Here is a 27,282-nt window from a genome sequence, read left to right on the forward strand (position 1 = left end):
TGGTGCCTTGGCTAGAACGGCTCAAGAGACACCAATTTGCAGAGCATGCTGGGCACCCGTGTGGTGAAAAATCAAGTTTCAAAAGGTTTCAAAGAGCTGCTTGGACTCAACGATGGACTGCAACTTTGCCACATTAGTCATTATGAAAAAATCTTGGCCAGAGATGACAGCAAGGTCCTTTGCTCCCACGGTGGGAGATGTGCCAAGGAGCAGGCCTTTTCTTTGCTCCCACCAGGCCTCCTGAAGACGGACGTTAATTGTCACTTGTGATAGAGATGGCTGCAGTGAGAGACAAGCATGGCTGTGCAGCTAAACTCTGCGCAGAGCAACAAATCCTTCTTGGGGAGCTGCTCACGGGGAGCTCTTTGGCTGATAAGCAACAGCCATTAGCACTATGCACACGAAATGACCCAGGAAATGAAAGTTATATACAAGGAATTAATAAAACAATTTTTCAAGTGACTTCCTCATTATGTAAGGAGGACAACAGCAAAAGTGCATGAGGAGGAAGGCTTCTCTCTCCAAACAATAATGAACTGGAGACCTGCCTTCTCTGTTTCTGCATAAAATTTTCATCTCAAAATTTTCATGCAGTTTTCATAAAACTGCATCTCAGTTTTCAGCATAAAAAAACCCATCTAGTAACAGACATGTTCCAAGCAAAGCACTGTTTCTTCCCCTTCTGAGGTATAACAATGTTCACAAAATGAAACGGAACAAGAAAGCTTCATGCCTTAGATGTCCTTTATCAGCACTACACATACATGCCAACAGGGTTATTACCCTAATCACAAACGTCAACAACAAATTAGCCCTGTTTAAAATTCAATGGCAACAAAGGCAGAAATCCAATACGTGCATTCTCTGATTACAGTCCATGTAATATATTCTGTGAGTCTCCTGTGAGCCTGTTTTGTGGATGCATGCGCATCGCCTTTTGCCACTGAAAATCAGTTCAATGTTCACTGCACAAATGTCTTCACTTCTGCCAAAATAATTTCTAGCATTTCCATTCTCCATGCCACAGAAAGGAAAGTATTAGTGCCAATGAGAATGAATATGAGGTTTTGTCCTCTCTGACCCCTGCACACCTACACACTCAAACAAAAGGCACACAAACTGCATGTCTGTTCATTCTAAAACTATTCCTCAGAAAATTGCAAGCTATTGCTTCCAGGTTAGACTTTGCAATGAAAAAAAGGAGAGAAAAATGGCTGCTAAGACAGTTTTGTGTGTTTGCTTCAAAAAGAAAGCAGAACGTCTTACGCTTTATGAAATGTGAAAAATAACCGATGTGTCTCATGCTGCCTACAAGCTGCAAAATACTGAGAAATAGCCCGTCTGGGGCTTGACTGAAGGATGGTCCTTCTTGGGGGGAGCAATGTTGTACAAAAGGCCACTGCTGTTGCATTTGGAAATAAGCTTTCTTAAGAGCCTAATAAAATGAATTGTGCCTGCAGTTCACGTGTCCTGAACTTCCCTCTCTTCGCTGTAGAAGACATTCCTGAGAGTGTCCAAAGCCAAATGGGATAATTTAGTTCCAGGAAATGTGCCTCTTCCTACTGTTTGCTTTCCTCAATAATTCATACTACTCGGCACAACACAATCATCTTCATACCAGTTAATGCCAGTATCACAATTGGGTTATGAGAGTCGTTAAAAATAAAATAGAAAATAGCTTCAGAAATTTAGAATTTCCCAAAATGCAGAATATTTCAGCTACCTCTAATTATACGTAGGGCTGGGGGAAGCATGTTGACCCCAGGAACCATTACCAGTTCCATGCTCCCAGTGGGTTTGCTGGGAGGCTGTGAGCAGAGACTGGTTAGAGCACTTTGTCAAGAATAGGTGATGGTTCTGGTTTTACTTGGGTTAGACACAACAGCAGATCACTTCAGACCTAATTTAGTCTGTGTTTGGGATTTTCAAGGATAAACACAAAGGAATCTACAAGACAAATTTCAAAGCATCCAGTAAGTAAATGCCTGGAGAGTGAAAATCATGTTGCTTAACACAACACTAACAGTGGTTAAGAGCAAAGCAGTGAACTTATTCTCACAAAAAAATTAGAAGCTGCAGTTTCCAATCAGTTGTATTCATAAATCCAGACTGAATTGTTTTGCCCTTAAGAATAAAAAAAACCAGAAGGAATAAAAATATGATAAAATCTAGACATTTAATGCACAAAGTGCTTTGAAATATTTTGTTTTGCAGTTTGACAGAAGACAAACAATTCACTTACCCAAAGGAATCCTTCTGGATTATCGTTTCACCCAAAATAAAATAACACAAAATGTCTTTGGATAATCCTGACAGATTTTTTCTCCCAGCAAACCAACAACGTTAATCTTACACATAGAACCAATTCTGACAACAGGAAAAGAAATAAAAAGCAACTGAAACTTCAAAGAACATGGGATAAGATGTTTCAGAAGTGTTCAGTACTGGGCTAATGAGAATTTTATCATTAACTTCCCTGGGAACAGGATTAGGTCTAATACAAACACTTCTGAATATCTCTAGCAGTGAGTAATGAAATGAGGAGGAATACAAGATGATGTACAACCTGCAGGTAGAACTAGTGAATACCTAATAGGGTATTTTCCCCTATTTCCCATACAGCATCTGTCAATGTATAATCTAAATTAATGACTCTGCAGTCTGCTTCATCTTCTGTCTCTTGTCAGGAGCACAGGGAAGACTGCCAGGGTAGACTGAAGCGTGTACATGACCTGTACGTTTTAGCATAACATAGGTATTAAAAACCTGTCACTCCCCTACTATGCTTTTCAGTGATACCTATGTTTAAGGAACAGAAACTTTTGTACTATTTCAAAAATGATTACCGACACCTTTCCTAAAGAAGGTTGCACAACACAACTGAAGGAGGAATAGCTTTTAACTCCCTATGATCCCAAAAAAAACCCTTTCCATGTAAACGCATATCTGATCTCTGACAAGTCTAGTACAACCTCGCTGTCATTTCTGCAATATGATTAATGGTGGATCTGAAACGCTGAATTGTGAAGCATGGCTTACCAACTATACTATTTATGCTAAATAACAATTTCCAGATAATTTCAGATTTCCCACATTCCATTACTTGACTGATAGAAAATCTTCTCATCAAGATGTATCCAACATTTAGGTTTTAGAAGCACAGCAAAGGTAAGAATACAAAAATTTATTTCATTTTCAAATGGCTCTGCAGATGACAGTTCCCAGTCCTGTTTGAAGCAAGTGACAAAATCCTAATGACTATGAGAGAAGCAGAGATGCTTAACAACTTCAGTGGGGTTTGGATCATTAACAGTAATTGAATGCAGGACTCCAGGCCAGGTTTTGCCCTCAAATCAGACCAATCAGAGACTGAGACATTCAACTAGAGGGACATTTTCATCTGTTAAGCTTGCCTGCATTAGTTATGTAGCGGTATGTTTTTTCACTTCAATCCAATGCATTTGAGAGAAAAACTTGCGCTTACTGCCCATTTCATCTGAAGGTTAGGAAACAAAGATTTTAAACAAAACGTTGTATTGCGTGTCTTTTGGTGTTACCTTGAACGCAGCTATGCAGTGTAGGCTGAGTAATGTCATCACCAGCACCAGGAACACTGTGGCTAAGTTCCTCGCATCCCAGACAGACTCGATCAAAGGGATGCTGCCGACCTGCCAGTCATAGCACAGGGTGATCGGTGCCAGCAGAAGCCACGCATTGAAGGCCAGAAGATAGGAATAAGTTAGAAACCTGCAAAAGAAATCGGGTAATGTAATACATGGAATGACTGCCCACACATGAAACTTTTTGCTTTGGCAGCTACCACATACTATATGAGAGGAGGGAAAAAATAACCAAACCTCTGTACACACAGGCACTACCATAGCTCTCTGTCAATGAAGAGATACTAGCATAGGTAAGGCACACTTCAACAGGTCATTTAAAGAATAACATAAGATCAATAATATTTACATGGTTTCTATGCATCAGCCGTTGGAAAACTAACAGATCTTCATCTCCTATGTGAATGTTAGATTTCTGAAGTGACTTTCTACCAGCTTCAACAATAAATGAATAATAACTAAGCAGGTACATACATATACTGAACTGTTACACAGTTCACTGCATCACCCCTGCAATACAAAACATCCCTCTAGCTGGGTTTAACTTAACAATTTAGGATTTCTCCTATGTGTACAACATTGAGCAATTAAAGTCAGACCTCTCTGTCTTTTCTCTTTGCGCCTCAGCACAGAGAGAAAATACAGAGGAAAGGAGGCACAGGGTGATTCTTGGCTGATCCCATCACAGCTTATTAGGGCTGGGGACAGCTTGCATGAGATGTGCCACAGAAGTGATGGAGAAGTAGGGAGCCCTTCACATGGTTGTAATCTTCATTAATTGGTATTCTCAATAGAGAGGAAATTAATGGGGAATGGAAATGGGGAACATGATGCCCTCAGAAGACTGAACAAGAACAGCATGTGTGCAACTGGGCTAAAGAAAACAAGAAAAAATAAAAAGAAAACAAGAAAAAAATAAAATCAAACAAACATCCCCTGTCCTCCCCAGGCTTTTGCTGCTTGGCAGCTACTTGCACAAAAGTGCATCCCCCTCAAATCACATTTGCAAAAGTTCAAGTACTTTTGTATGCAAGAGGCTGGAGATTATTCCAGCCATCATGAAGTCAAGGAAGCAAAATTGCGACAGCCTTAGAACAGACAAACCCTTCCTTGGTTTGCAAGTAGAAAAATCCACATTGTACACAGCACCAAAGATGGCAAATACTCAAACAGAAGTGAAATTATATTATATCCTGCATAGGGTTTCTTCCATCTGAGCCTGCTTTGGCTGTTGTTATCACACCCAGTTGCCATGGTACCTTAGCAGGTTTATTAAAATGATAACAAAGGATGCCCAAGAGATGTCAAGCTGTGTAGACAGAGGATTGTTTCACTCACCACTTACAAACATGCCTCTTTGGGGTCAAAACGCAGCCCCTTAGAACAGCACTTACAACATTATATAATATTTGTGGCAGAAGGGGTAAGTCACTGAAGCTAAATGTGACTCCAGGCAGGCAGGATGGAAGTTCCCAGACAGGGTTGGGCCAAGACACAGGGATGAAACAAGCCTAGATTTTTGTGAAAACATTTTTAAATAACCACAAACAGTTAGGATATCAGTTTCTCTTCTCATCCAAAAAAACAAACGTCTCCAGCAACACAGCAACTCAAAACCAGGGAGGCTTACAGAGCTGGAATAATGTTTCACTGTAAACAGTGGAAAAGGCACATTCTCATTTCCCCGCAAATCTTTCTAAGCTCCCAATTCTGATGGAAAATGGAATATTCCCACATATTGAAGGTTTTCAGCCATTTGGTACATTTCTCTTCAATCCCCCCATTTTCTTCCCCTTCCCCACCCTGAGGTGGTAAACAAGGGGAAAAGTGAGAGAAAATCCATCTTCTCTTTTAACAGAGGCAGTGATTAAAAAGCCAGTTTCTATTTAAGAAAGCATCCCTCAGAAACATAATCTAATTTTACTCAAACTCTTCTTACAACTTTGATTGTTCAGTATTTCTAAAGAAACAAATACGTCTTTTCTAGTCACCAGGGCAATCTTTTCTGGTAATCTCCCACATTACAGAGAAACACAGCAATGCAAAATCTGGTGGAGCTTATCATGCCAAGGCGCTCGCTCGTGATGTTATGTGTGGCCTGGCCCCACCTCTGCTCAGCCACAATACAAAACAGACTTCTATATCAGCCTCAATACAATCTCAGCTCAGAAAAGGTTGCCAGCATTTACTTAGGGCAACTTAAAAGCCAAACTGATATCCATTTCCAGCTTTACTTTTAAAAGAAAAAGCATCTCCATTTATGTCAATCTGAATAATTTAATGGCATACAACATTGTTACAAGTGCGTATATTAGACGGGATTTTCAGAAGTGTTGAGTTAGTTTTGCACTTGATGCCTTAGGAGAGCCCAGTTTTTGGAGGGAGTGTCCTTTTATGCCCTGGCATATTAATATTTTCAACAAGCATTACAATATTCATGGAGGTTTGTAGGCAAACCACAACGCACACCAGAAACCCTCCTCTACTTACTTAGACTGGGCTGCTGGATAGGAAGGAATGAGATGACATTTGGGATCTTTGCAAACTGCAGCACTGCAGTTAAAGGCAGACTAGTTGCTTTTCTGCATCTTGACTGATAAGGCAGGAGCCGATAAATCATTATGCAGCACAGATTAGATAAACACAGTTTGCTTCCATAACAAATTGAGCCAGTTTAACAAATTTTAAGAGGAATTCAGGGTAGCCAGATTAGTGTGCGTTAACGCATTTCTGCTGGAAGATCAGGACAAACTGCTGTCGAAGATGAGAAGACACATTCCGGGACACGCAGTGATCAGGAGAGGTTTGTAAACAAGTCTCTCCTTCCATGTGCTTGTGGGGTTTTGGTCTTCCTTGGGAGCCATGTGCACAACTTGCTGCCAGAGGTAAGTCCCAGAGGAGATGGACAATCGTTCCATTACATTACAACAATAATGTCTTAAATAAGCTCTGCCAAGAGTGGCAAACTATTTTAAAGCTTGTGACAGTCATTGCCATCTCTGTACGGTCAACTGGTTCACCTCTCCAGACACCCTACTGGAGAACCCTTGGCCACGTCTCTCGTCACCAAGCCTGAACATCCTCATTGAACATGCATGTGCCATCAGCAGGCATGGAAGCAAGATGCAGGAGGGTGCTGCCTGATTTTAGGAGGTGTTTGTAAGCTGCGAGAAAGCCTTGAGCGAGCTCTGATCCAAGCAAAAGTTTGGATACGCTTTCAGCATTGGTAAACTCTCCTTGAATGCGATGGATGGCTGTATAAAATAAAGCACTACAAACTGTCACTATTCTAGGTACTAGGAACAGAAAAATAACAGGATGCTAATAATAGTTACTGACAATTCAGTGCTGCTTTTTACTTATGGCTCTCGAAAGTATATGATATTCCATTACATCCGTGTGGCTAACCAGGGAGAAAGCTAAATGCAGGAGAAACTTTGGAAGAACCCTCTCACCAAATGCAAGGAAATAATTTGCAAATTTTGAAAAGAGTTGAAGATTCATGGAATCATTCCAGGAGCTAATTACATTTCAGTGGCCTACCTGCAAATGGCAACAAAAGTATTTTCTTTTAATTAGTTGACTCAGTGAATTACATTTTAAATTAATGATCTTCTCTATATTGCTGTTCATGCCTGCTGGAATTCCAAGGGAGAAAAATCCCTGCCTGTAACATCTCACGCTCTATCAGTTAATCCCAGGCAAGACAGAGGTGAGGTGATTGGAAGAATCTGCCTCTTAATTGGCAATCAGTTTTCCCACGGGCTGGGTGACAGCATTTGCATTACAGTAGAGTCTTCCCCCCCCCCCCCCCTTTTTTTTTCCCAAATTGAACATGGAAATCCAAATTTCAGCAAGTATCAAGTGTTTCTTTTCACTTCTCAGCACCTCTGGCAGGTTCAGAAAAACACACACCCTCCTGTAGGTAGCAGGTGTTGTCATGGCAATCCAGTTCGTTTAGTTTTAAATTTTTTAGTTTAAATGTACTGTTGCATGCTTTGTTTGAGATAAATACAGGATGACTCATACCTAGAACCTGTTGCAGAAAACAACTATCTGAACTGATTGCTTCTGCTGCAAGAATGAAAGTAAAGGGTACTACTTAAAGCCATAAACAATACGACAGAAAAATACTTGAGGGATTGTCTGTTACCCCGTGCTGTAATAGAGACTAACGAGCTTGGAAAAACCCTAGTCTCAGCTCTGTCAAACCCAGGCAGTCAGAGCACACGAGGATTGTGAGACTAGCTAAAAAAAACCACAAGAGTCATAGATATTTATGAGGAGTTTAATTTGCTTTCTGATTTGCAGCATTTTAAGCTTTTTTCTCCAGCTCCCTGGGACTGAGATTATAGATTTCTTCCTAAAACTGTGCTACACGAGTGCTCAGAAGACTCAAGACTGTGCCCCACCAAAGCTGCATGGAAAGGTGGGGGCCAGTGACCCTATTCTTTCTAAGTGCATACAGTGGTGCAACCTACCACCTACCCACTGGGACAACCCATCCCATTCCTGGCAAACAACCTTACCCCCAAAGACCCAGAAGGGTATCCACCTGCAAGTGGAAGACTTTCCTGCACTGGGGATTTTAGCAAGGCAAAAGCAAAATATGCCCCTGGTTGGGAAAAAAATGGACCTATCTAGAAGACAGGTGGTAACAGTGCACTTAACTGGTATTTGGGAAAAGAAGGGGGTGTACAAAGAAGGGAGGCATCTGAAACAGAAGCAGGAAGATAGTCATTACCCTTTACAGAAGTCACAGACCTTATTAATGCTCTTCTGAAAAGAAGACCACACTGCCAAGAACTTGGGAAGGTTTCAGTTCACTGTAGGGGTGAGAAGAGCTCTTTTATTAGGGAAAAGAGCTCACTTGCATTAACAGCTGAACTGATTTCAGCTCAAGGCTCTCTTCATCCTCTACACAGCCCTAAAACCAAGTGTGTTTGATGAGCTGCCGCACAATAATGTCCTCCTAGGACACATGTGGCTGCAATTATAACCAGGTGGTGGTATTGAAGGATATTGTCTTAAAATTGTATATATTTGTGCTTCCCCTGGGGAACGGCCAGTCCAGTCATACCTTCCCACATAAGTTTATTTTCCTGCTCTGTATATTGTCAACCTAAAGATTTTCTTTTCGTAGCCTTAGAAGAAAAATCACGCTGTCTATCCAGCACATTCAGCTATTGTGGAGTAAGACTACACAAACAAGCAACAGACAGACTAATTCCAATTTAACATCCAAACTCGAGTATCAGCTAGACAGAAAATAACTAGGAAAAGTGCCTGCATATTCCCTTTCATCAAAACTTTTGCATCTAGGGGAAAAGAGCTGCCAGTCAGTAGAGGACAGGAGTAGGAAAGACAAAGATACAGATAAACGGACAGCTGCAGCTTGATGAATAGCAAGATAACTTCTCTCTGGAAGGTGGGTTTGTGTGCACCAGGGGCACAGGGGGAAAGGCAGACTATGTTGTCCTCTGTAGCTTCACAGCCTGAAGAACTTTGATCTGGTGAACAGCACTCTCTCAGCTGTTTCAACTCTGTGGCTAAGAATCTGAAAAATATCAAATTCTTGAAGAGTAAAGACTTTCAAAGAGCCTGTGAATTTCCAGTGAAACCCAAGCCCGCTGTCAGAGCCTCAATGCTGGAAAACCTGGGATTGATCTCGTACTGTTTTCCCTCTGCAAACCCCCGTGTGCTGTGGGCAAGGACGTGCCTCGTGATCAAACATGATCCTCAGCTCGCCACTGACAGCAGCACGCTCCAGAAGTAACACAGCCAAAACGCCCCAGCCACCAGTGGGCAACTGCTTCAGAAGAAGCTCACGGAGGCGGCAGGGGATGGAGGGTCCTCCAGACGGCTGCTGAGATACTGGTGGCTGATCCTCAGGAAATTAAAAACCAGACCACATAAACCCGCTGTGATAACATTTCTAAAAACGGTCCATTGTACCCCAGAGCATTACCCACACAATGCCGGCAGGAGCCAAAGGTGTGTCCTGGGCACACTGCTTTGCCTCAGAGACTGGCCACGGTCTAGCCCTCCTGTGTGGAAGTATTTTGAAAAGCAAAATGCCTTGCCTATAGGAGTCAATGGCCTCTGCTTTGGCTGCACCCCCTCCACTCCATATGTGGGCTTTTGGCAGGGAAGGCTTGTTGCCTAACCAGCGCCTGCAGCAAGCACCACGACCCATTAAAAACGCCTATCAAGCTGATTTCCAGAGCAGCACTATCTGCCTGGGTTTGTTCATTAAACCAAGAAAACTCAACTGAGGGAGATGCTGAAATCTTTCACATGGCTCTGGGAACCTGCTAGGATGGCCCTTGCTTTGTAGCACTGTCTTCCAGATAGGCTTCCCCCGACCCCCAGCCCCCTTGGAATAAAAGAATACATTTTACACTTTATGTGTAGACCATCTGGCCCCTAGGTGGGCATGACAGCAATTCTTACCAACGCTGTTGTTCTCCCTTTTGTCTCTAGAAGTGAGCCCTGAATGCTGGGTGCCTGCAGAGACTACACGCAGCGCTGAAGTTAAGCACCTTTGGGCACACGATAGAAAGCACTGACAAAACAGGCAGAACTTTTCCACTTGGGAAGCATGTGCAAGCCTGGCTACTTAAGAACTGGTATGTCACAGGGGTCTATTTCAGCGCCAGTTCCTAGCCTAAGATCAGTGAAAATCCCATACCAGAGTACTTGCTGCACTTGACTTCCATTGCCTTGGCAGAACTGGCTGGCACAGGGACCCACTTCTCCAGCACAGGTCTGCTGCGTGCCTCTCAGTAGTTCATTCCCTTTGAAGTTACAACTGGAATGATTAAATGCATTGCTCAGAAAACAAATCTCTACGAAAAAGGAGTATGTGCCAGTTTTTATGTATAAGCATTTCTCCAGCTTTCTGCGGCACTGAATTCTCATTTAACTGATTTAAACAGCAAAGAAATACAGAAAGCCAGCTCACAGAGAGAGCGGTTCAACCACAGGACAACGTTATCTCAAGGCAGTCTTAGTTGAAATGCATTAACTATTTAATGCAACACCACAAATAAGCCTGCTTCATGCCCAGAGTGATCAGCCAAGGGAGGTCACAAGGCAAATGCCAGCAGAAATTAATATAACTTGACTCCCAAATATACAGTTTAAAAAAAACCACCACACTTTCTTAGTTTGAAATCCCTGGTAGGATTTAATCTGTTTCACACACCTTGAGACATGCTGTACAATGGACTTTCCCCTTGTCTTACCAGGGTGTTAGTAATACAACCTGTTTATCCAGAGGCCTCCTACCTCTTTCCCCTCAAGAATGGCAGAAGAAAGAAACATTGTGCAAAACGTCTGAAGCATGACAGCCCACCACTCAACGCCCTGCTAACACTTGAACTGCACTTCAGTACACTGTTTACCTAAAGCTGGGCAGCTCTCAAAACCTAATTGCATTCTTCCTCAACTTTCGTCTAATACAAGCAAGAATGTTTTAACAGAGATTTGGGATTGGTTTCTTCTGTTGCAACAGCTTACCCACAGCAGATTTGGGGATGGCAAGTCACAATGACTGGAAATCTGTGTTCTTTAAGGTAGGTTGCTGAAGAAGGTACGTCCTTTCTGCAGCGTACAACAGCCTGTAGGGACAGGCTGTAATGGCAGGGCTTACGAATAGCAAGATTCCCAACACCTTAATTTATGCCTCCGCTGAGAAAGGGTATGATGGACAGATTTCATCTTCTCAGATCACCCTTGCCAAGCAACACACTGAAAGACATGCAAATGCTTTCATTTATGTCACTGTAAGTTTTAAGATATTTGGGAATATTAGAAAAATCCAGTACCTTGCAGGGACTGAAGCATTCATATTTGGATTTCCAAAGGATTTATTTGCATCCCCATTCACTTGTAATTTTAAAGACAGTAATTTAGTGAATATACTGAACCAATCTTTTTTTTTTTTTTAATAAAGACTGAAAAACTGTCACTATTTAAGCATATTTTGTCTTCCAATGGTTAAATAAATCATTATCTGTCTACTTTAACTTATACATGTGTTGTCCAAGATTAGAGACAGGTTACACAGAACATACAGTCATGTTCAAAGGCCAAACTGGGCCACACCAAAGGTCTGTCCAGACCAGGATCCCCTCTCCAGCAGCGACCAAAAATTAATGCCAAACAAAGCATATAAGAACATATTTTTTTCCAGTTTCTAGCTAGCATGGTGTCCCCAATTGGATGTGGTTTCTGCATATTTAGTAGCCTGGATTTCTTTTTTTAACTTGGCAAATCTCTCTTGGAGCCTGTATAAACTTTCAGCACACCCACAGCATCCTGCAGGAAGAAACTCCCCAGTCCAACTACCTGTTGCAAGCCTCCTCCTTGGCTTGCTTTGAACCTGCCTCCTCTTCAATTCATTCGATACACCTTAATTTCTATATGTTCCCCTCCTCCATACAACCATGGATGCATAGACCTATCTCACACCCTCAGTCATCTAATTTACACTACAAGCATCATAAGGGCTGACAAAAAGCTGACTTCATTACTCAATACTTTTTCAACCCCATAACTTACACCTACTCCTAATCTTAGCCACACTCCAATAACCCTTGTCAGCCTCAGGACAAACTGCACCTGTACGGCTCACCAGCTGACACAGAAACCACACAGGAGTTAACGATACTCCTTTGGGTTCATCCTATGTCAGCCAAGACCCCAACTCCAGACCTAACTTTATGCATTTCACAAAGACTGCCACACATTTCCAAACTACTGGCAGTGGATCCTGCAGGCTTAGGGTGGTGTATGGGATCAGGATAGCCATGTTTTGGCCTCTTTCAGGTCATTTGGTGGCAAGTTCAAGGTAGTGGTCAGCTTAAGGTTTGAGTTCAGAGAAACAAGAATTGCAGAGAAGAATTTACAGGCATGTTCTGCAGGTACCTCACATCTAAAATGAAGGCTCGTGCCAGAAGACTAGAGTTAAGGTCAACAGAAGCTCAGGGCCCAGCTTCTTTGTAGACCATACAGCGCCCAGAGAGGGAGGACAGGGACCATCACAGGTCAGCAACAAGATCCATGGCAGGGAAAGTGGCAGGTACTGAACCGCGGCAACACACTGGCAGGGCCCTGATGAGCCTCACCTGGCCCCACACCTGATGCCCGTTGCTCTAGGAGCCCCATTTCAGCTCAGCCCTGTCTCCTGGATGGACCTGTGCAGTGGGTAGCCTTGCCTCCAGTCCCATCTCCTGACTGGATCCTGACCAATATTCAGCAACAAACCTACTTTTCAGCTTCTGTTGTTGGGACCTGGGCCTGAGCATCAGCCATGGGAGGTTGGTTGGAAGATACAGGCTTCTTGGGTAAATTGGCTAAAGTGAGGATTAAGATCAAGCTCAGCAGAAGTGGAAGAGGTGTTTTAGAATCCCTCCAGAACAATAATACTGGTTTTTACTGGCACGGGTTTCCTTAATTAGGTTTGGAGCAGGTAGGTGTTGCTGGACTGCAGGTGAAGCAAGGGCTGCTGCTGAGGCCAGGGAGGACCTCAGCCAGCAACACTCTCACTTGTCTTTCGTAAGACTGTTAATAAAATCCACAGCGCCGGTGGTAAAAGCAGTCACTGTTTCATACCCCAAGAATGACTTAGCTTTTGGGTTTAAACAAACTTTCCCCTGTCATTACAAGATGTAGAGACACAAATATGCAAAAGACATTTGCAGCACAGAATATGTAATTGGAATCAGGCCAGGATCATTTATGACTTGATGACCACCATCTCAGCGTAAACATCAAAAAGGGACAGCAGCAAATCCTTCACGCTGTGCCGCACAGAGTCTGGTATTAATGACTCTGCCAGAAATGCTGCGAACAGATCAGAGCTTTCCAAATCAGACAACATGCTTCCTGGAAGCACTTTTAGCCTTGATGGTAATAGGAGCTGTTGTCACATTATCATAAAGGTCTCCCATATGAGATCTAGTCCGATTTTGCAGCAGATGTTGAATAAGGATTGCTTGATCTTAACCTGTGTCTCAGCTGCAATTCCACTGTTGGAATGAGGAGCCAGCAAGGCCAGAAAGAGACACAGAGGAGGGCTGTTCCCATTTTCATTTGAGACATCAGGAAGTTCCTCCAGAAGCCTTCAAAGTGTCTTTCCCCAGTTCAGTAGCTAACCAGAGCAAACAGGCACTTGGCCCTGTCTTCAGAGGAAATCAACTTCTACGACCTTCCCGGAGCACTGGTCTGGTTAGGTCTGGAGGGAAGAGCTAAGTTGCAGCTGCCACTGCCTTGCTGGTCTGGCCCAGCAGAGCCAGAGGGATGTGGTATCAGCCAACCTAGCCACACACCAGGTCCCAGGCAAGGAAAAAAACCAAAAAACACTTTTACCAAATTTAAGCATTTCTGTATCTTAAAAAAAAAATAAAAGTGATAAAATAACAAAGGTCTGTTAACACAAATTTCAGGTTCATTGTTTTTAATTAATCCATGGCAGCCCATCCTGTGCTTAGCCAGAGCTGTGTAGTACTCTGTGCCACTGGGGTCCTGCCTTGCACCTTCACTGATTAGCCACCAATATTCCACCAACAGGCATGGTCATCCCCTTCCTGTACAAACTTCAGCTGAAGCCAAAACTCTGAATGCTTGCATCCCATGCCTCAGGAGCAGCCAGTTTTAAGGTTTAGGATTAGGCTTCAGTCACTGGGCTTTCCGGTCCTGTGCTCAGGCAATTAAACCATATTCTTTGGGCTTTGCATAAAAATAAGCCTACATTTTTCAGTAAGAAAGCATCTGTAATATAACTCTACAGGACCGAGAGCTTTGGGGTTCAAATAATGCTGTTGTTTTCAATTCCAGACAGAGCAATAAGGAGAAGTATTTAAGTTAAGACAACAGAAGAAGTCTTCTCATTTGCCATCTGTAAAACATTTTAGTGCAGGGAAAAAATAGTGTCAAGACTACACTTTTGAAAACTTTTCTTTGATTAGTGGCATTGTACCTTGTCAGTAAATACGGCGAGAATGAAGCGGGATTGTCCTGCTCGGAAAACATCGGCATGGATCCCCCCATTATCCAGAGGCGGAAATACAACATGAGAATCACCTTTAAAGAAGAACATCTTGGTTAGAAATACGCTACTAAGAACTAAGGCCTCCAGCAAATATTTTGTTGTGATAGATCTCCATGCTCTGCTTTGTGCCTAGAAGTGAGTCAGCTCAGTGGTTTAGGCAAAATTCAATTTTGCCACCCTATGCAGGATAACAAACGGGCCGACACTCAGCACAGACAGCAAGCTACGTTGTTGTGTTCCCTCTCCTTTCATGTGTGCATTACTGAGAGCAACTGGCATATCTCAGCTACCAATGACAAAGGCAGCATTTTGAAGGACAAATCCATCACCCTGCTGTGGCTCAAACAACAGAGTTTTGCTATTGACCTCTACCTAAATACAGAGGGGAAAAACATGGCTGATGTCTTAAAAGCTATTATCTTTCACTCATGCTGGCATAGGTGTAAGGACAAGCTCCACTGGTGTTTCTCATGCTGTGTAATCTTAATCCCTGGAAGGACTTCTGTGGGCTGGCACTCCTCCACCTTTCTGGGAACCACTTGTCAAGGGACAAGCAAGGGCATCTGGCTCCTAGAGCAGCACAGGGAGTTGCACACCCAGCACACCCCCCATGGAGGTGTTTGTTTTCTCCCCTGCAATATGTCAAGTCCTGCTTGGAGCACACCAAGCAGCAGGTATTTGCAGGCAGAGCTTTTCTTGTGACTCTTAGCGAGCCCAGCACTGAAACTAACAGCATGCCACTGAAAAGTCAGCCCAGCACCAGAGTGTCCTCCTGTATTTAGGGCAGGAAATACTTGCAGGTGACTACAAGGCTGTAAGGGCAACTGCTATAAATTAAAAAGAAAATCTGAACTGAAAACACTGCAATATTCTTGTCTCTGCCCAGCTGAAGTTTTCTAGACTATTTTCCAAGACTAACTTTGTATTAGGATCTACCCTCTAAGCTTTCTGAGTCTTTTGGGATACCACCACACAATGTTCATTTTTGTCATATACACAGAAATACATGGTCAAGTCCGTTCATACTTACGTAGCTTATCACCAAAGCAGCTCTCTTCAAAAAAGGCCTTGCAGTATACAGGAAATTCTGGTTGTTATTTGCAGTCAGGTAGCTGAAATATAAGGAAACAAATATTTGTTGAAATACTTTGAAACAATAACTCATTTTTCAAACTGGAAAAAAAGCTGTACATCGTTTTAACCACCTTAAACTAACATGCAGTAATAATGACATCACTCTTACTCTTCAAAGCTCTTTCCACATGACTTCAGTAAAGTATTGAGACCACTTCAAATAATAAACACTATAATACATTGCAGTTTCCCCATCAAAATCTGGTTTGGGTTTGTTTTTTTTTTTTAAATCATCAATTAACTCCTTAATCCTCAGAAAACTCTAACATATGCCGTCTTCAGACTCCCAGAAGCCTACACCGAGACACATTTTTAAAAGGTCACCCAAACAGAGCAACTCAATTTTAGGCCATGATTAAAATGCAAAAACTCCTTGTTCCCAGATCTCTGCTCAGTTTCTAGAGATGGAAACAACTGTCTAGCAGAACTGAACTTATGTTAAGCATTTTTTTTTTTTTAAAGTGTATCCTGCACACTTAAGTTTCATCACAAGTCTGCTGACAAGGTGTTATGATAATTAACTGCATAGAGACAAACACACAGGTGGCTTATTGTTGTAGTAACGTTCATAAAAACCTTCCTGTTTCTCCACGAGTAAAATTAAACTGTATCCGGAGCCAGAACTACACATTTATTTTAATATAGAGTAGAAGAACTTGCCAAATTCTAAGGACCTTCCTTAATATAACAAATGGTGCCATACCCATGACTTTAATTCAATGATAATTCCATTTCTACTGAACCTTACAGAGGCTTCATCATTCTAATAAAGCAATGAGAAACAAAGAGAAATACAGAAGAGACAACAGGAGTATTTTAAGCATATAGGAGCTAGAAAACTATTTAAAAAATGACAAATAATTTTAAGATGTTGTAAATATCAAGTAAACAAAATAAATTCAGAAGGAAAACATTTGCAGGTTCCTCTGTGTAACATACAATCAGTATTGGGATACTCTATTTAAATGATTTACAAAAACTGCAGCATGAATCACAACACCTGCACACAAGTTACCTTTCCAAGCACGAAAGCATCATATGTTTCTCCTGTGAACATCTAGCATATAAACCGCATCTGATTTCCTCTCCAAATTCCTCAAGACAGTCTATCATCCGATTGCTTCCACTCTTCAAGTCCTTGAAAAAACAAGATTGCAGCACTTCCTAATACTGCCAAGAATCTTTAATATCTGGCTTTTTGTTCAAATTTTCTATAGTAGGAAGTTTGCAAGCCTGGTCACCATGGCAAGATGGAGAAAAGATTACACTGCAGACAAAAGCATCAGGGGCAAAGCCAGCAAGAAACAGAGGCGGCATTTAACATGAAGAAAGAAGTACATCTGAGTGCTCTCTACAAAATAACTGCTCTTCAGAAAACTTTGCCTACGTGTCGTGCCTAAAACTTAGGAACCAAACCATACATCGTAAAGCAAGCCAGATGACTTTCAGTCTTTGGTGTCTACTTATTTACGAATGTTGACATTTAAGCACCAAATCCGACTTAAATGTCAGACTAGTCTTCAAGGGCTGAACTCTGCAAAGTGCAAAGTTTTTTGAGCTCCCTCTGATTTTAATCAGGCTCTAGCAAGTACAAGTGAGATGAAACTAAGCCTTCAGCCTTCTCTCTCCATGAAAGGTCAGGTTGGCCTTCAAGTGTTCACCATGGCCCTGCTCCAAAGCCCACCGGAGCCAAAAGGAAAGACTCTTGGTGACTTTAATAGCATTTGGATCAAACCCTGGTCTTTTGTTCCCTACTGGAACCTTTTATGAAACTCAACCCCCTCGTGATTTGCAGCAGGAACAGAAGTGTTGGGTTGCATTTTGTTTATATTTTTATGGGTGGAGGGAGGAGAGCCCTCTATTAATCACATTGCCTGACTCTTTTCAAGAACCTGTTTTCACTCGCTTGTAGTTTTAACTAACTGCAGCACTTTGGGCAGAAATTTTCCATTACAAATATTTGCTTTAGGTGGAATTATTCTGGGAAAAGATCAGCCAGAACAGTTCAGCTTTTTCTCCGAGACTTCAATTAGAGACAGAGGAGTAGTTTTATCGGTGTCAAGAAGTCTGCCAACTTCATCCTGGAGAAACTGCATCACCTCACACCAGTGACCTAAAATTCGGGAGGCAGCCGTTACCTCCGGGCCACGTGTTTGCCACCTTCCAGAACAGCCACCTGTGGTCGGGCATGATACAGGCCCAGGGGCCAGCACCTGCGGGGAGGTGGGGCCGCGCAGCCCCCACTGCTTTGCCACGCTCAGCGGGGATCTGGCTTTCAACAGATCAAGTTTGCATCGAAGATGTTCCAGCTGGAACGACTGCTAGGGACAACAGGCTGTTTGTGAAGGTAGCCCTTCAGCAAGAAGAGTAAACTTCATTTGAGGCTGCTGAGGCTCAGGAAAGCATGTCTGTGCTTCAGGGCCTTGCAAACACTGATCTAGGTCTGGAGACTACCACAGAGGATAGAGGAACCCTCATTATTACCATCTCTCTGTTCCCTCTCAAGCTTGGCCTGAGGAGAAAATTAAAGCCAGAAAATGAACATAAATGGAAGGCAGTAGTTGCTCTTTCATCCTTGGCAGTACAGTACAGGAATGCTTACTCTTTAAACATCATGACTTTGACTTTTTTTGTCTGCCTACAAGTAACTAAAACGTTGCCCACATCTCGCACCTTCCTTGCAGCAAGCGTAACACCATGCAAGCTACCACGGTTTCAAGGCATGAGTTTATCTGCAAGTCAAAGTTAATTTGAAGCGCTCCGCTGAATTGCAGGGTAGCTCTGGCCACTGCAGAGCAGGCCTTTTGAAAGCGTTTCAGAAAATCCTGACTGGCCCCTCACAGTTTATGTTGTGGAGCAGCAACACCTCTAGGAAAAAAAGAAATCCCTGCATTGGCATCAACTGCAAATCAGCACTCTGTGCTAGAGAGCAGATGGGCAGCAAGCAAGAAGGAACCAGAATGAAAGCAATGGGTAACTGGGAATAGGTGAAGCAAGAGTTCAGAGAGCCGTGAGCTTTCTGATCCTTCCTCCAAATGCATTTGCTACTTTGCAGCTTCAGTTAAGAAATGTTCCTTTCCATGATAGTTCAATTAGGAAGCAAGGCTTTTCCATTTTGAGAAAGCTGCTGTCCTAAAGTCTATCTGGAAACCATGAGAGATAACATGGTTCACGGCTTGATAATCCAGCTGTCCGCCCATCAGATCAACCTGTGGGAGCGGCATAAACGTATGGCTATGCTCAGTGCATCAAAGCTCTACAAGAACCACGTGGTTTTCCAGAGTACCTTACTGAGGCTACTAGTTGTTTCAGGGAAGGTAAATAGTAAAACATCTCACGTCTGGTGCAGGCAAAGAACAATACACAGTTTATGTATTAAAATCAAATGAACTGCAAACGGGACCTGGATGAGGAAGTTTGCTAAATGTCAGCGACACGTAGCATGTAAAATGCAGTAGCATTTTACATGTAAAATTGCAGCTTGCAAACACATCTAAAGTTACAATGAACTTTGCTGAGACAACCTTAAGATCAGCCAAAGCTCTTAATTTTTTCTTTAGCTAGGACAATCAAAGAAATTACTATTACAACAATTTAACTGTTTTATACCTGTTTTAAACAGCTGCCGTGTATAAAGTCATTTACGGGTCAGATTTCTATGCATTTGCCAACCACACCAGGCTGCCAAACATCCCACTGTTCATGGGAACCACTCCCTATCACCTGCTCCACCTCAACCAGCATAATGTGGCTCCCCATGCCAAAACACACACACGCATTCATTCCCACATGAGAGCAGGCGTGGGACATACGTAAGAAAACTGTATTGATGGTAGCTCTGTGCAGCAAAATGCTACCTTGAGAGTAGGTGAACATTTCAAGGTGTGGGTCTGCCAACTTCTCATAATGACACGATAAAATTAGAGGAGGAAATCCAGATCTCCAGGTTTGCTAAACAAGTGTGAAAAGAGCCCATTTGGGGCAGAGGTTCTACCTCTGCTTCGTGCCAGCTTTCCCACAAAGCAACCAGCATGTAATTGCTTACTTGCTATCTTTTAAAAGCCTTTCAGGAATACTCCCTGAAGCAACCAGAATCACAACAAACAATAAATCCAAGAAATGCTTAATAATGCAGAGACTTCTCTCACACAGTTCGAGCAGAGGCCAAGACAGATATTTGGCAGCTCTGGCTTCCTGAAAAGCACAGCTCATCCTGAAATCAATTACATCATCAGGGCACCCAGAGGTTTTATAATTGAAGACAGCAGGGTAGGTGGCCTAGTAAAACTCAATACCATGCAGTTTACAGGAATGTAAACTTTGCTGGTACCAGATGGACTGTGTTAATCAAAACAAACTTCTCTGAGAAGCAGGCAGCTTTTTAATTTGCCTGTACCATTGGAGGCATCTAGAGTTTACAGAAAGGAGCGGGGCAGCTCCTCAGCTGCTGTTCACTGCCACAGCTGTGTGAGCTATTGCAGACTGGTATCAGCAACACATTCATCCGATGCTGCAGCTGACTCAGCTTCAGTATGCAACGTGAACTTGCTCTCGTGTTCTCTTTGAAGGCTTTCTCAAGGGAAGTGAACAAACAATTAAGATGTATGATGGATGCTTCCCATTGGGGACATCTAAAAGACCATGATAAGTGTGCAGTAGAACAAGCTCTGGTATTTTGAGAGCTTGTTTTGGCCGGGTCCCTCTGCTGTGAGAAGATCATTGCTCCCATTTGTATTCTTCTCAGGAAACATATCCAACTCCCAGCAACTGCCAAAGTTTTGAACTAGTGCTTTCGAAACCCTAGTACTAAAGGAAGACATTAGAAGGATAAGCATAACAGCAATGCTGTTAACTTATTCTTAATTATTGGTAACAGCAAGACACCTCTAATCAAGACATTTTTAAACTTAGAAGTGGCTATTCTAAGTGAATGTCAAAGCTTTAGGTTATTGGTAGAGGCAAACCTAATTCCAAACCAATTTGACAGACTCCCCTGCTAAGAATGCACAAGTTTTACAGGCACCATGTTTTGTCTATAGAGACCACCTTACCTTTTCTACTAAAACACGACTTCCTTATAATCTGTCCAGCCAGCTACATCTTATATTGGAGAAGTATCTTTTCAAAGTAGCTTGGCCTATATTCCTCCTTGAGGACAACCACCAAAGGGCAAGTGTATGTGATATCCCAGGGAGAAAACAGAAATGAAAATCCATCCTGGAGTAAAAGAATTGAATTAAAAAAAAAAAAAAAAGAACGAAAAACCCATATATTCCAGACACATCTGGATTTTTAACTTGCTTAAAATACCTGTCAATGCAGGGAAATAAAACACCAGTCATAGCTACAAGTTTTGCAAGGAAGAAGAAAGAAAAGCCCTCTTGCTTCCTTCTTTATGAGTAGACTTGACATTCCCCACAGCATGTGTGGCATCCTTGCTCCTTATCTCCCCGGAGAACCTTAAAATCCAGCCACCACTACCCACACAGACCCAGATGCATAAACACACAACAAACAGAAGCAGTTTTATGGACTCTTTAGGGGGCCACAGAGAGATTTTATGAAAGTCACAACTGTTTTAACTCATTTGCACTGATAATGTCACATATTCTTCATGCACGTTTTCAGTTGTGACCACATTTGGAGTTCTTGCTGTTTATTGGATTTTCGGGGAAAGCAGAGCAGGGCATAACTGCATTGGCATATACAGCAGAGAAGGCGATCCCACTCATGGCTTTTGCTTATTCTTTTAGGCAATACATACTTCATTCTGTGTGGGATGAAAGTAGAGGAAGAAAACTAGGAGGAACAGGGAAAGGAGAGAGAGGCACAGTAAGGGATCAGGAATAGAAAGAGAAAAAAGGAAAGTAGCAAAATGCACTTAACAGATCAAAGACCTGACCAAGAAGATGAAAAAGGGCTTCCCTTCATACCAGACATTCCACCGACGCGACAAGGAGACAAGGTGGAGCGAGGCTAACAGGAAAAATAAGACCTCATCAAAGCATGGCCACCCTCTGCCAGATCTCAGGAAACCAAAGCACCGTGCCTGCAATTTAAAGCTTCCATTGATTTCAGCCATTTTATTTCGTCTGCATCACACACACCTGAGGCACTGAAATCCACTGTTAGGCTCATTATTCCCTGTCCTAGGCCAGTTAAGGGCTGGTATAGAGGTACTGCAAGCAACTGCCTTATAAGCAGCACTCATAGCAGCTTTGGCTGGTCCACACATTCAACTACAAATCCTTATTTTCAGCTGCTTGTTCTTTTGACAAGCTTTATTCATTCAAGCTGAAAGTTTTCCCTTCCAGGAGCTTGTGTCAAGCTGAATTGTTTTCTTCTTTGAAAGTATCAGGTAAAACAGTTCAACTGGTCCTGAAAAAGCAATTAGAGAGATTTGCCCATATCAACAAAGTTGTGCAACCACTTTATTGGGAAGACTTCAGTGGTTCTGTACTTTGGAGCAGGGATTTGAAATTTAGTAAAGGGACTGCAGAGATGCTCCTGTTGCTTTCAGCAACAACTCACTCTGCTTCCAGGCACGTGACAAGCCGCTGGGGAAAAAAAATCTCCATCTGCAATGCGCACTAGAGATTTGTATCAATTCCTCAGGGCCTCTAGCCCTACCAAACAGGAGCCTGCAGGAACAGCATCAGACCCTCCTTGCGTTGCTCCTGCAAAGCCACTGAGATAGGAGACTCTCTCCTGCAATGCCTGTGTCCAGCCTGGAGGAGACCATTTGCTTGGACTGCAGAGGGCTGAAAATTTGTGTCTGAAGAACAGGCTATGAGTATGTGTTACAAGGAAGAGAGGGGATAAAGGAGAAAGAAAGGAAGGTAGGCATAAAGAGGAATGGGATGGGAACAAAGAGGAGCCAGGAAGGAGAGAAAGGAAGAGAAAGATGGAGATACATGGAGATATTCAGACTTCTGCTGCTGTCAGAGATCCAGCAGCAGTATCCAAGGAATCTGCTGCCACTGGAGCTCCATTCACTTGGGTCCCCAGTGAGCACTCAGGAGCTGGACTGCAGCACCAGAGGCAGGAAAGAGCCCGCCTTCCCCAGAGCAGCTCTGCTTGAGAAAGCAGCTGTGCTTTCAACAAACCCATCTAGCACGAGCAGATGGACACAAAAACCCAGAGGATAGCCAGGACTCCTCCAGATTGACTGCTGCCTTTGTGTCTTTGCAAAGAAAAGAGCTGGCAGCTCTCAAATACAGTCTTTTCAAAAGGCAGCACGGCACCCGTGGGCCACGGTCACTCTGCAGGGCCAGGCTTGGTAAAGGGGTCTGCTTGCACACAGGAGGGGAGTGTGTGGTCTGCAAGGTATCCAAAACATGCTCTCTCATCACAAAAAATTAGCTGATTCACTAGCAAGAGGGGAGGAGGTTATCCTCGACCCACGCAAAAGGCTCTGTCATTGTAAGTGGAAATTATTGAGGTGTCCCTGGGAATCCAGTGTCCTAGTAAAAATTTACAAACAAGCCATAAAAGATGTGGAGGCCTGCTGCATTGCTTTGGTGGTCTCCATAATGCATTTCATGTCAGTAAATACACACTAGTCCAAGTAGGCTGCTAATTTACAGAAGGAACCACGGTGGCTTTAAAATTATGTATGTGCAATTAGAGAATTAAGGCTCTAACTTTTTGCCATTGTCTTTACCCAGGATCCCAGTAAGCAAACTTTAAAAAAAAAAAAAAAAGAGAGAGAGAAATTTAAAAGTTTATCACAGAAGAGGAGGAATAAATCAATTCTATTGGTAAAATATGGCAGAGAAAGAGCACAGAAATCAATGCCTATGAGACTGTCAGTCTCCTTCTGCCAAGTCTCCTGCACTCCACACAGGAGAGGAAAGATACACGCCTCAGAGCAGGAAATAATACATACTACTGCTAGCAACAGCAAACTATCCTGGATTCAAATACAGTGCCAACAAAAGATCAAATAAGGAATGGGGCGGGGGAGGAACCAACAACAAAAAAAACAGGACAAAACAAAAGCCACCATAATCAGGCTGTCTACCTACTTCTCATGAACAAACACCCGGCACCATGCAGGCAACCAGCCCCCAGAAAACGCAGGGAGGAGTCAGTGAGGAGCACAGTCCAGCTGCAAATACGCCCAGCGAAGGCAGGAGCCTAAGCACCCAGCCCCACAGCAGGGATAGATGTGCTCACCCCTACACATCCACCAGGATATGCCAGGAGCAGCAATGAGCTCCCCTGGCCAAAAGGCCCATCACTTCCTTCCTCCTCCATGCATCAGCCCTAAAAAAAGTGATAGGCACGGATGAGAAGCATGAGGCAGGTAAGTGTCAGCTGGTCCCAATCCCAGCTCCTGCAACACTCTTTAAGGAATTTAAATAACTTGCTGGTACAGTTTGACTTGAGGAAGGAGGGGAAGAAAGCAAACTTTTACAGCTGAGCCTGCTCTCAATCAGGGCAAATGCTCAGTTGGTTGGTTGGGTTTTTTTCTTAAAAAATATAGTTCAGTCCAGCAAACGTATTTAAGTCATCATTTGGGGTCAGCCAAAAAAGAAACTCTTTGCAGTGCTTCGAGAGACACAAAATGTTTTAGTTGTGAGCATTTCTGGTAAATCAAGTGGAAGTGGTAAGTGAAAGTCTGGTTTCAGAAAGAAACGTGGGCACAATTTGCAAAGAAACATGGGGAGAAAATAAGCAACTGAAAGCCCCTGTAAATGTAGCCTGGAGAGTATTGCTTTATTTCAAAACCTATTTGTTTGGGGTTTTTTTTAATTCTTCCATAATTTACTTGTAATCTGAAACTACTTGTCAAATTCATTTTAAACCCACATTTTTCACTTAAATGGAGAGGGGGGAAAAATCACGCATCCACAGTTTGAATCTTTGCCTTTGAGATAAGAAGATGGAAAGAGGAGCAGTTATCACGCCAGTATGATGGGGTAGGGGACCTGTGGACCTTCAGGACAGTAAAACAGAGCATGTATGAGAGTTCCCAGCCTTAATGTCCAAGAACCAATTTACGGCCACCTAGAAAGAAACAGCAAGTGATAATGAGAAAATAAGTGATAGGCAAAATCTGGGGGGGACTTGCATGCATTTGATAATCTTCCCTCCTCCTCCTCCCCCGACTGCATCTGCCTTAGGACAGCAAGCTCTAAGGGCTGGGTTAAAGGACCATGTTAGCACAGATGTTGTGGGAACAGGCAGTGAGCAAGGAGAGAGCAGGAGCTACTGTACAAGGCACTACTGCAATAGTAACAGTTTGCTTATCAGAGGAGTTAATGAAGACCAAAAAGCTTGCATGGGTTCTCCTGACGATGCCCTGTAAATTAAAAGAAGTTATAACCTATTCATTTACACTGAGAATTTTCCCAAATTCACGCAATGGACAGGGATGGCCCTTGTTTGGATCCAGACTGTCTGTCAAAAGCCACCAGTGGCAGAGATACTAAATTCAGCTGTATTGTCCTCAAACTGAAGCTTGGCTTGTTTTCCACAAACTTTTCCTTCAAAATGAAACCATGCATCAGCTACTTAAAAACCAGTTTACTGGATGTCAGTGCTAAATACTTCAGGAAGAAGGTATTTCCTTTCTGGAAAATTCTTAATCTGACATTTCATCTGGCATGTCCCTTTGCTTCTGTCAGATTAAATAAAGCAATCCGTAAATATGTCACAGCCATCTCTAAATACAAAATAAATGGTAAAAAAAAACCTTCCTTACTCTTTTCTTGTTAGGAAACTGTCTGTCATTTTTAACATCCTCAAAAATAGCTTGTTCTTTTTAAATATGAATGACACGAGTCTGTTAGCAATACAGCGAAGAAGCAAAATAACATTCTTCAGAGCTGGTATCCTTTCAGAGAAACTTTTTGATGTTTGCAATCAAATGCAACTCAATGCCAAAGTTATACTGCAACACAGAAAGAATCTGAAAGAAAACAATTCAAAAATTGGCAGCAAATGACTTCTTTTGTCAGCAGCCCTGTAAGTAAATTGTGCCTGTGCTATTACTGTTGGCATGAAATACCAAACATTATACTTCCAATGACTTTTATTTCTGTCACTTTTCCACACAATCATCTACACACAAGTCCTTAAATTCTCCAAATTAAAAATGGACTGGTTCTTTCATCACAGGCAGTCATGGTTTGGTTATGATAGGGTTCATCTGTGAAAAATAAAAATTAAAATCTGCAATAGCCAGTAAAGATTAGTGGCTTGCTTTAAATGGATTTCCTCTGCAAAGCTGTTCTTTATATCTCATCTAAACAGATAATAAATGGTAAAAGCCAAAAGCACATCAATAAAAGAATAATTCTGAAACTTGGCAGAAGTAGAAAAAATAATTACATTTTATCCTATTTTGACCACAATTCAGTCTCAACTATTGCCAGAAAAATAAGACCACAATATTCCAGTCTTCTTTAAGTCACTAAGATACTTGCTTTGAACTGCATTGGCAACTTCCAAAAATAAGCAGTAGCAAGAAAACTACATCATGTTGTAGTCTCCATCTCCACAGAAGTGGGTTTAAATGCTGATATTTAAAAGCCTGGCAAGCATGAAAGATCCCGCACAGTTGCTCACAGGAAAGTTTACGGGACGTTGTGCTCAGCCAAAAATACGAGCAGCTTCTGCCTTGGGGATTTTGCAGCAGCCTGTAATGCAGCCCCCAACCACCTCAGACTTTTACAGGATGGGGCTAGAGCTGACGCTCAGTATCACTCAGGTGCGTACTTGCAGGGACAACTAAACCTTCCCACGTAACCGACAGCCTCTCTTCCCCAGACGCCCCACACCAGAAGCCAAACATCTCCTGTTTGGCTTGAGGGAAGCCCACGAACACGCATCGTGAAGTTTGTTTGAGGCTCCGTCACCCTCCAATGTAGCCGTGGTCTGGCTCGTTCTGGTAAGCCACGACCAAGATCACGTTAACAAAGTCATCTCATCTCCTCCACAGCCCCACCACGCAACACATCTCCGCGCTGCCGAAGGGAAACCTGCTCTGGCTACTACGCGGGCGTCCTGCGGCATCACACCTCTCCCACAGGCCAAGCAAAAGGAGGGTGCGAGAGCGTGGGCAGACAGGCCCTGGTGGGCAAGAAGAAGGAGACACACGTCATGGGAAAGGTTGTAGGTCCCTCAGAGGATACTCCCGTGGTCCGTGCTTGTCTGGACTCCAAACAGTGATGGGATCCGGTCAGAAATGATGCAGATGTCCAGACGAGAAGGCGGAGGTGATGGAGGAGGGGAAGGGTGAGAAGCGGTATCTGAGCTACCACAAACACGTCTGCTCGTTCTTCAGGAACGGTGGTGGCTCTTGCAGGACCATTGCTGCGCAGGTGCGTGGACACGGCCAGGACCTGGGCCTCGAGGGCCTCCAGAAGAGTCGCTACAGAAGAACGGCGGCACAGCCTCCGCTCCGCCACCCACTGCTGCAGTCCCATTGCCGCTAAAGCAGGAGAACTGATTCTCCCAAATTCA

At 43.0% G+C, this 27,282-nt stretch overlaps 1 protein-coding gene across 1 annotated transcript in view; it reads right to left on the bottom strand.

Moving 5' to 3' along the window:
- The window catches only part of TMTC1 (transmembrane and tetratricopeptide repeat containing 1), a 129,476-nt gene that overhangs the window by 69,526 nt on the left and 32,668 nt on the right, over positions 1-27,282 (bottom strand). Inside the window, exons 5-7 of the mRNA XM_010566218.1 lie at positions 15,707-15,788; positions 14,605-14,708; positions 3,558-3,747 (exon numbers count right to left, since the gene is read on the bottom strand). Coding sequence (XP_010564520.1) covers positions 3,558-3,747; positions 14,605-14,708; positions 15,707-15,788 — 376 coding nt within the window. The remainder of the gene's footprint in view (positions 1-3,557; positions 3,748-14,604; positions 14,709-15,706; positions 15,789-27,282) is intronic.

Source organism: Haliaeetus leucocephalus, unplaced genomic scaffold (genome assembly GCF_000737465.1).
Source record: "Haliaeetus leucocephalus isolate CR32 unplaced genomic scaffold, Haliaeetus_leucocephalus-4.0 Scaffold206, whole genome shotgun sequence".
NCBI classification, from domain to species: Eukaryota; Metazoa; Chordata; class Aves; order Accipitriformes; family Accipitridae; genus Haliaeetus; species Haliaeetus leucocephalus.